The 10,101-nt window shown below is 48.1% G+C and overlaps 1 protein-coding gene across 1 annotated transcript; it reads left to right on the top strand.

The window, feature by feature from the left end:
• The first annotated feature begins 7,054 nt into the window (after positions 1 to 7,054).
• Positions 7,055 to 9,661, top strand: LOC123409036 (GDSL esterase/lipase At1g71691-like). Its single transcript, XM_045102033.1, has 5 exons — positions 7,055 to 7,732; positions 8,353 to 8,480; positions 8,568 to 8,813; positions 8,912 to 9,161; positions 9,264 to 9,661. The coding sequence occupies exons 1-5, from the start codon at positions 7,474 to 7,476 to the stop codon at positions 9,482 to 9,484; spliced, it is 1,104 nt and encodes a 367-aa protein (XP_044957968.1). The 5' UTR covers positions 7,055 to 7,473; the 3' UTR covers positions 9,485 to 9,661.
• Positions 9,662 to 10,101: the final 440 nt, after the last annotated feature.

The following is a 10,101-nucleotide window of genomic DNA, read 5'->3' as shown; positions in this document are numbered from 1 at the left end:
AGTTCCATATTCTTATCCTCAATTATTTTCAATTTTTTCTTCAAGTATTTGTTTTCTTTTTCAACCAAATTTAACTTCTCGACAAGAATTTTTATGTGGGTTGGAATTTCCGGTTCACATACCTCCTAGATTAAAAAAATATATGTCACATTGGTCGTCATAATTGTCATAAACACTAAATAAAACAAATAGTTATAAAAGATAATATATACCACATCCGAATCATAGACAGGACGAGGGCCGACAGAGGCGGATACCAAAACCATCGCACTATATAATAGCAAAAAATAATGAAAGTGAGTAATTTATACAAGTATGTATCTAAATCATACAAGTAAGATTTTTTTGATTTTAAAAAGAAGATAAGAACAAGAGGCTCACCACGGTGGTGCTCGCAGTTGGTGCACGGCCAAACCTAGACAAATATTAAGGAAAATGGAGCTTGGAGGTCGAGCTTGGAGAGGAGAAAGCTTAAGTAGAGTGGCTCGGGCATTTCATCGAACACGTCATGTGCATGAACTAGAGTGGCAAGAGCATGGCATGGTCACACTTCAACAACCAAAAAACAGGGGATATGTTGGGCAGGGGCGAGGGTTTATATAGGCAACACTTTAGTCCCGGTTCTTGCCACGCCCCAGGACTAAAGGCCCCTGCTTCCCGCCTTCTGGTCTGCCGAAAAAGGGCCTTTAGTCCCGGGGCGTGGCTCCACCCGGGACTAAAGACCCCCTTTAGTCCCGGTTCTTGCCACGCCCCGGGACTAAAGGCCCCTGCTTCCCGCCTTTTGGTCTGCCCGAAAAAGGGCCCTTAGTCCCGGGTCGTGGCTCCACCCATCGAGCCCCGAACCGGGACTAAAGATCCACCTGTATAAGCGGGAGTTAGAAAATTTCGAACCCAAATCGTCCATTTCTCTTCTTCTTCCTCTCGTTCTCCTGCCCGGCGCGGCAAGCGACGAACTCGACGACGCCGTCAGGCTGCCCGCCATCCTGCTCGCCGCCGCCTGCCGTCCTCCTCGCCGTCGCCGTCGTCCTGCTCGCCGCCGCCGTCCTCCTCGCCGCGCGCCGCCCTCCTCGCCGCGCGCCGCCGTCCTCCTCGCCGCGCGCCATCGACACCTCCGGCCGGTAAGCCCCATGCCCCCTCCTCCCCAACACTCCGGCCAGCACAAGCAAAGAAGAAAAAGGAGAAGAAAGGAAGAAAAAGGAGAAGAAAGGAAGAAAAAGGAGAAGAAAAGAAGAAAAAGGAGAAGAAAGGAAGAAAAAGGAGAAGAAAAGAAGAAAAAGGAGAAGAAAGGAAGAAAAAGGAGAAGAAAAGAAGAAAAAGGAGAAGAAAGGAAGAAAAAGGAGAAGAAAGGAAGAAAAATAGAAGAAAGGAAGAAAAAGGAGAAGAAAGTAAAAAAGGAGAAGAAAGGAAGAAAAAGGAGAAGAAAGGAAGAAAAAGGAGAAGCAAGGAAGAAAAAGGAGAAGAAAGGAAGAAAAAGGAGAAGAAAGGAAGAAAAAGGGAAGGAGAAGAAAAGAAGAAAAAGGAGAAGAAAAGAAGAAAAAGGATAAGAAAATAAGAAAAAGGGAAGAAAGGAAGAAAAAGGAGAAGAAAGGAAGAAAAAGGAGAAGAAAGGAAGAAAAAGGGAAGGAGAAGAAAAGGAGAAAAAGGAGAAGAAAAGAAGAAAAAGGAGAAGAAAAGAAGAAAAAGGAGAATAAGAAGAGGAGGAGAAGAAAAGAAGAAAAAGGAGAATAAGAAGAGGAGGAGAGGAGAAGAAGAGGAAAAATAGAAGAAGAGGAGAGGAGAAGTAGTAGTAGAAGAGGAGAAGTAGAAGTAGAAGAAGAAGTAGAAGAAGAGGAGAAATAGAAGAAGAGGAAAAATTAGTTTAGGGTTACAAGAAGAAGAAATATTTTTTTTGTCATTTAATTTTGCTATTGTATAGTGTATATGCTTAAGTTTTAATAGTGTTTCTTAGATTATTGCTTAATTTTGCTATTGTATATGCTTAAGTGTTAATAGTTTAATTTTTCTATTGTATATGCTTAAGTGTTAATAGTTTTTTTAGCAAGAAAATTAATAGAACTAGTTTAATTTTGCTATTGTATATGCTTAAGTGTCCGGGACTGGGCTCCGCCCGGCTGGTATTTTAGAGTTTAGGTTCTAGCCAAGACCCGGGACTAAAGGTCCTCCTATATAAAACGAGCCTTCGAAGTTTCCAACCCCTCTTATATAGTTTGTTAGTTTATTAGTTAATCAAATGTCCGTTTTTTGCAGAACTATGGATCCACATATCAGGAACCTCGAAGATATAATCAAAGGCGGCCCCGACGTTGAACCAGATGAATCTCCGACGTCATATCTAAACGACTCCGGATATGGAATGGAGGTCAAGCGACACGAAGATTGAAGCCGATGGGGCAGGATATAGGTCCAATGACGGAGAAGGTGATAGCTCCACTGATGGAGAAGCCGGTGAAGAAATAATAAAGTCCGGCGAGGTATATATATGAAGTTCGACAATCACTTGTAATATGTGAAAAATATTGGAGATAGCTCTATATTGTATACATATACATTCATTTGACGAATGTTTCTCCCTCTTAGGCCTCCACATCGAGCAAATCTACGAAACGAGGCCCGACTAGAAAGTTGGATGCATGGACGCATTACACCTTTGAGGTGATAATGCCTACGGGCGAACCCAAGCTTCCTAAGAATGCTGCTGACACATTCAAGAAGCAATGCGGAGTTCTCGTTAGGGATCACGTCCCAATCAGTGTTCGGGAGTGGAACAAGCGCAAAGGGGCAGCCGATAGTGACTATGTCACCGAAAGGTACAAAAATAATCTTTGGAATGATCTCATGTCACATTTCAACCTGCCAGAATGTGCGAATGAAGACGCCACAGACAAACTGAGGGCCAAAGTCAAGCAGTGGACTCTAAAGAAGATGGCCGAACTGTTCCGTAGCTGGAAGAAGAAGCTATGGAAAAACTATCTGAAGACAAAGAAAGTGCCAGTATTCGAGGGGTATCTAGCCAAGCAGGCGAATCACTGGAAGGAATTTCAAGAGTACAAGGAGTCAGAAGATGCCCAGGCATTATCAGAAAAGAACAAGATAAATGCCGACAAGAAGAAATATCACCACAAGCTGGGGCCAGGGGGCTATGAGACTGCCATCCCAAAGTGGGAAAAGAAAGAGCAAGATCTGATAGATAAAGGCATCGTACCTGAACCACTCCGTGATGAGTGGGAATTGAGAGCAAGAAATTGGTTCCTTGCGCATGGTGGGTCGTACGACGAAACAACAGGGGACCTCATCTGCAATGACAATCTTGGGATACCCAGGGAGAATTGGAAAAGGATAGTGAAAGAAATTAAGGAGGGACAAAGAAAGTTCACTGCAGATAGAGATAAAGATTTGCTCACACTGGTCCTCGGCAATGACGAACATGGAGGACGAACGCGAGGCTTCGGTCCATCTTACCCGTGATGGCTTGGGTTTGCCAGGGACCAAGACACTTACAGAAGCCGAGAGAGAGCAAAGAAGCGGCAGCAGGATGAGGAGAATGACAAGTTCAACCAGTTGCTTGCCAGGATTAACGAGCAACAGAAGCAGATTGATGAGCTTAGAGGAGTACCGCGCCAGGAAGATCCTGCACTTGATATTACCGGCGCCCCATCTAAGCGGAAAAGCAGCGTGGCCGAATCTGAGGCCTCGCCCGACGATGAACGAAGAATGATAGAGGGCGGTCCCGGCTACCCCGTGGATGGAATCAAGGAGTCAACATCATGTGAACTCCATCAGAAATTCAAGAACATATCCATGAAGGTGGCCGTCGGACAAGCTTTACCTTTTGGCCCTGATGCACGCTGGCATGGCCGTGAGATTCGAGCTGGCTTTGCTAAAGTCGGGGTGTATGAAATCATGACGGGGTTTAATGATATGCAGCTCGACTATGAGAGGACACTCAGAGAAGTACTGGGTGGAGTCATCCTATGGGACAAGAACTACATCAAGCTTCCAGGCTCGGCCCCAAGGACAACACCGCCTCCGAGTCGCCGCAGGTCACCTACACCTCCATTACCTCCAAGCCCTCCACATGACGTCGGCCAGCACAACACGAGTCCATATCGATCACCGCCGCCGGACTTGGGTCGTCCGTCTCCGCCGCCGCCCGCTCCGGATACAAAGCCTGAGCCTGCCACGGATAGAAAGCGGGAGCGTGCCACCAAGAACGCTCCGCCGCCGCCCGCTCCGGATACAAAGCCTGGGCCTGCCACAGATACAAAGCGGGAGCGTGCCACCAAGAACGCTCCGCCGCCGCCCGCTCCGGATACAAAGCCTAAGCCTGCCACGGATACAAAGCGGGAGCGTGCCACCAAGAATGCTCCGCCGACGATTCCTAAGCCACAGAGCACCCCAAAGCGCAAACGGTCGCCCCTCCCAAAGGTACGTCATGCTAATCTTCCTATCAGACCTTATGATCGTACCCCCGAGGAAAACGCCAGGATAGGAAAGGAACATCATGATGCGCAGATGAAAAAGAAGGAACCCGAGCCCCGCCCGGAATACACCTAGAAGCAAATAGCATTTGCAAAATACTTCACGACCCTTCCATCACAGTATGACTTACACCATAAGCCTGATGACTATACACGCACATTGCAGAAGGAAGTGAAAAAGAGCAGATCACGTGCAAGCCCTCCACATGACGTCGGCCAGCACAACACGAGTCCATCTCGATCATCGCCGCCGGACTTGGGTCGTCCGTCTCCACCGCCGCCCGCTCCAGATACTAAGCGGGAGCGTGCCACCAAGAACGCTCCGCCGACGATTCCTAAGCCACAGAGCACCCCAAAGCGCAAACGGTCGCCCCTCCCAAAGGTACGTCATGCTAATCTTCCTATCAGACCTTATGACTTACACCATAAGCCTGATGACTATACACGCACATTGCAGAAGGAAGTGAAAAAGAGCAGATCACGTGCAAGTGCATGTGAGAGCAAATCAAGTTCAACTACAAGTAAGAAAAAATCAGACGTTCCTCAGCTTGGACAACAGGCCAAACAGTCGATCCCACCCCTGAAGGTGTTAACTAAGAATGTTCCCCCTCCGGTGCAGGGGCTAGCTTTAGAAAGAGCAAAGGAGTTGGCGGCTGCATGTGGTGTCTCGGTTGAAGAATTGCTGTCTTCCCAAGACGACAAGATACCCAAGGCTGTGGTAGCCCCTAAGCCACAGTTTGTCATGGGTGAGCCTTTGGTCAGCAAAGATGATCTCCCAACAAATATGCATTACTTGCATCAATGGTACTTAAGTGAATCAAAGAATGGGAGAACGATGATCGTGTTGAGTGTCCCACAGGAGTACTACGGCCGCCCCGAACAAATCCATATCGACTTTGATGAACTCTTCCAGATGTACAATGGCGACGCCCTCGACAAATCGCTTATGAGTTGCTATTGTCTGTAAGTTTTTCAATTCGTTGTCTACATATAACTTGTTTAGTTATTTCAATTCATTGTCTATATATAACTTGTACTCTATTATGCAGAATGAAGATTCTGGATTGTAAAAGTAAGAGCATCCTAAATATTGGGTTTATTGACCCAGATAAAATACATATAGTGACGCTAACTAATTATCCCAAGGAGACGGAGGAAAACCTTCTAAGGTTTCTAACAGATCAAAATTTCTGTGACCACATACTGTTTCCATACAACTTCAGGTGAGGGTCTTTACTCTGTTGTGTACATTCACTTATAAGTGTAATTGATAAGTTACTCACACACACACACACACATATATATATACATGTGTAGCTTTCATTGGATTCTGTTGGACATTCAAATTGATAAGGGAAGAGTTGATGCCTTCGACCCATTATCGAGACCCTTGGAACAGTTTCAAAGCCTGCAGGACATGCTCCAAGGGTAATTTCAATCATTCTTGCGCTCTATCGGTCTCTTTCGATGATTTTCTGGTATATCAATTAATGAAAAACTTAGCAAATAATTATCCTTGTCGGGCAGGGTTTGAAAGCGGTTCAAGTGCGTGACTCCCGGTATCGAGCATGAGAAGCTGACCTTTAGAGCGGCTCAGGTAAGTAGTAGTATGATATACTTCTATTTTCAATACATTTATGATGCTAGATTATTATTTTGATTATATATATTCTATTCTCGTAAAGTACGACCAGCAGCCACGGGGAACGCATCTATGCGGATACTATGTTTGCGAGACCATTCACACGTTTACCTCTGAGCACAAGGATCACATATTCGACGTAAGCAATGAACATTCACACCTCTATTTTTACCCGTCATTCTTTGTTATCATGATTGATATTCATATTCATCTCCTCTTCTTATATAGCACACGGCCATGACAACGAAGGTCCTACCAGAGCAACACGCGATTGCTGTTGCAGAGGAGCTTGCGACCTTTCTGAGGACGGAAGCTATAGATGACAAATGACGATTTAGTGTAGCTAGGGGCCATTACTGATGTTCGTCCATGTAATCAAATAGACGGGCTCTAGTCCCGATAATTCAGATCTCCATATAATTGTATATATATATGCTCGCTTGTAAGATAAGTTAACCTTATATATATATGCATAATTATTTCTATTTAAATTATATGAAAACTAATTCCCGAACACCAAACGAGGCATCACGTTAATCTCTCCAACACCTAAACCCTAAAACCCTAAAATAATTTCATTAAAAAACCTGAAAATAAGCAAAATCTAAAACTCTTTAGTCCCGGTCTGTAGGGCGCTACGAGGCGCCCATGTGGAGCACCTTTAGACCCGGCTTGTAAAAGGGTCGGGACTAAAGGTTAGGCCGTTAGTCCCGTCCCTTTAGTCCCATTGGTGAACCGGGACTAAAGCCCTTACAGGCCGGGGCTAAAGGCCCCGTCCCCACTAGTGGATGGATTTGGATGGTCGGTGACGTTTGAGAAAGAGGATAAGATGCAAGGGACCACCTGGAAACGTGGCACTCGAAAGACGCGGCTTACGCGTGGGTAGAATCAGCCGGTTGATTCTGATCCTTTTCCTTAGTTGGCAGCGTTGGTTCGACATCGTCGTTCGTCGTCGGTGGTTGTCACCGTATCACCGGAAAGTAGTCGGCGGCGTCCACTTGGGCCCACACTCATTACTCCCCCTGACACCCGCGCACCTGCACCACCGAGGTAGCGGAGCCATATGCACGTCGCCTCCGTCTGGCAAGCAAGCCTCATTCCATTTCGATCGAGGCCCGAGGATGATCCATGCCCTGCGCCTGCAGGTAGCAGTAGCACTGCATCGCCATCACTAGCTGTGTCCCTCGCGCGCGCCATGGCGGTGGCGTGCAGGAGGCGCCATGCATTTACTCCTCCTGCCTGCCCGCTCCCGCCGGACACGTACGCATCGCACCCAGCTCCCGCGCCATATTTACCCTCGTCCTGCTCCTTCCACCTTCACCGTCGCTAGAGCTGGCTGAGCTGAGCCTAGACATGCGCGCTGCGATGTCTGCCGGCCTGTGGCAGCTGCTCGTTGCCGTGAGCGCGTTTCTGGCGACGGCGGCGGCGCAGGAGACAGGGGCGGCGCCCATGGTGCCGGCGCTGTTCGTGTTCGGGGACTCGCTGCTGGACAACGGCAACAACAACAACCTGGCGTCGCTGGCCAAGGCAAACTACCTCCCCTACGGCATCGACTTCGCCGCCGGCCCCACCGGCCGCTTCTGCAACGGCTACACCATCGTCGACGAGCTCGGTACGTACGCACGTAAGACGCGTCAGCGCAAACGGGATTTGCTTCTTTCCTGCTCATGGACCGATGCAGTTGAACTCTGAGGACGCCAGCGTGAATCTTCTGAACCGTCAACGCCGCTAGCTAGAGTTTCAGAGTTCAAGCTTCAGACATGTTCATTTTATTGGTTGTTTATCATTATTTCCAGTGAGAGGCTAGCGTTATTTCTGCCGTGATCATTCTTTATAAGAATTCGACCAAAAGAGAGAAAAAAATACAGTGTAGGACGAGTGCAAAATATTTTGAACAATATATCTATTGCCCGTGGCAACGCACAGCACTCTACCAGTGTCTGGTACGTTTGCATCAGTAGTCTCTCTGCAAGTATATGTTTTAAGTTTCCTAGTAAAGATGTACTAGAGCAGAGCACAATCTAGTGTGGCCTTTACCGGACAGTGCATTGATTCAGCACAGCATGAACGTACAGGAGCCGGATTCACTCATCACGGTGAGATGAGATCGACCAATTGCATTTGTGGAACAGCATGGCCATCATCTGAAACGCAACAACAGACTGCATTTTTTTTCTACTAACAGTGTAGAGTATAATAGTATCCTTTCTAACCGGTTTGATTATTTTTCAGCTGAGCTGCTTGGGCTGCCCCTGGTTCCGGCCTACTCCCAGGCCTCTGACTCCGGCCAGCAGCTCCTCCAAGGCGTCAACTACGCCTCCGCCGCCGCCGGGATCCTCGACGAAAGCGGTGGAAACTTCGTAAGAACTGGTCAACTTCTGACTATGATTGGATCTAATTGTGATCAACTTCTGACGGTGATCAAGTGACGGTTGTAATCAATGCAGGTTGGACGGATACCGTTCAACCAGCAGGTCCAGAACTTCGAGTCGACTGTTGGCCAGATCGGCGCCACCGCTTCCGGTGGCCCGGCGACTGCAGCCGGCATCGTTGCTCGGTCCATCGTGTTCGTGGGGCTGGGGAGCAACGACTACCTGAACAACTACATCATGCCCAACTTCGAAACCCGGAGGCGTTACACTCCCCAGCAGTTCGCCGACCTCCTCGTCACACGATACGCCTCCCAGCTCACCGTAAGATATCGATCAACACCGCCATTGCTAGCGGCATGTTTCTGTATTCTTGCTTGGAACCGAATGACCAAGTCTCTCCAACTCATGGCTGCATGCAGAGGCTGTACAAGGCGGGGGCGAGGCGGTTCGTGGTGGCCGGGGTGGGATCGATGGGGTGCATCCCGACCATCCTGGCGAGGAGCACGGATGGGCGGTGCTCGGAGGAGGTCGACCAGCTAGTGGCACCGTTCAACGCCGGGGTGAGGGGGATGCTGGACGGCCTCAACGCCGGCCTCCCCGGGGCCACCTTCACGTACCTCGACAACTACCGCCTGTTCAAGCTCATGCTCGCCCACCCTGCCTCCTACGGTAAGATCCATGGCCAGAGCCCAGCAAAACTGATAATGTGCTTCTTGTAGGCTGTAGCATGCATGGCATGGCCATTGATGGACAAGGGATGCGCACGTGCAGGGTTCGACGTGGTGGACCGGGGTTGCTGCGGGATCGGCCGGAACGGCGGGCAGATGACGTGCCTGCCCTTCATGCCGCCGTGCGCCGACCGGGAGCGCTACATCTTCTGGGACGCCTACCACCCCACGGCGGCAGTCAACGTCATCATGGCGCGCCAGGCCTTCGACGGCGCCTCCGACGTCGTCTCCCCCGTCAACGTTCGCCGCCTCGCACAACTCTGACCTGCCGGCCGCCATTTAATCTGAATTACCAGGTCGACTAGCTAGAGTACCCAGTCCGTAGTTATTAATAATCTAATCAGAACTCAGAATCAGACCAGACGTGTGTCTGCCGCGTGCAAAATTAAATTGAATGGACCATATGCTTGACATTTTGGTGAGTGGAATTTATGCTTTCTACTTCCTTTGTACTCCGTACTAGTTTTTTCTAACTAATTAGTTAGGTATAAAAGCAGAACTTAATTACACAGCGGCGCCGCATGTGAGTCTTCTCATACGGGCGGTCAATTTATCTCCCTATAATGCATGCATGCAATGACGTAATCAAGATTCTTTTTATTGTCTTGAAATTTAAAAAGTTTTATCTCTAAAACCGTTAATTCAATTGATAACCTGTTTTCACCGTTGGCTTTGTCGCGACGAGATCTGCAAAACTAGACCCTATGTCGACATGTTTCGAGAACTTTTTTTCTTCATTCATAATTGCCATATTTTTAGACTTACTTGTCGTATTATTAGCCACTTACTTGTCCGAAAAAAATAACTTAATTGTCATTTTTTCTCGATGTGAACCATGTGCCGCATATATCCATATTGCAGCACACGGCAGCGTGAGCTAG

The sequence above is a fragment of the Hordeum vulgare genome, chromosome 7H, assembly GCF_904849725.1.
Source record: "Hordeum vulgare subsp. vulgare chromosome 7H, MorexV3_pseudomolecules_assembly, whole genome shotgun sequence".
In the NCBI taxonomy this organism is placed as follows: domain Eukaryota; kingdom Viridiplantae; phylum Streptophyta; class Magnoliopsida; order Poales; family Poaceae; genus Hordeum; species Hordeum vulgare.
Note: the sequence above shows the minus strand (reverse complement) of the source record. Positions and strands in the feature narration are given on the sequence as shown.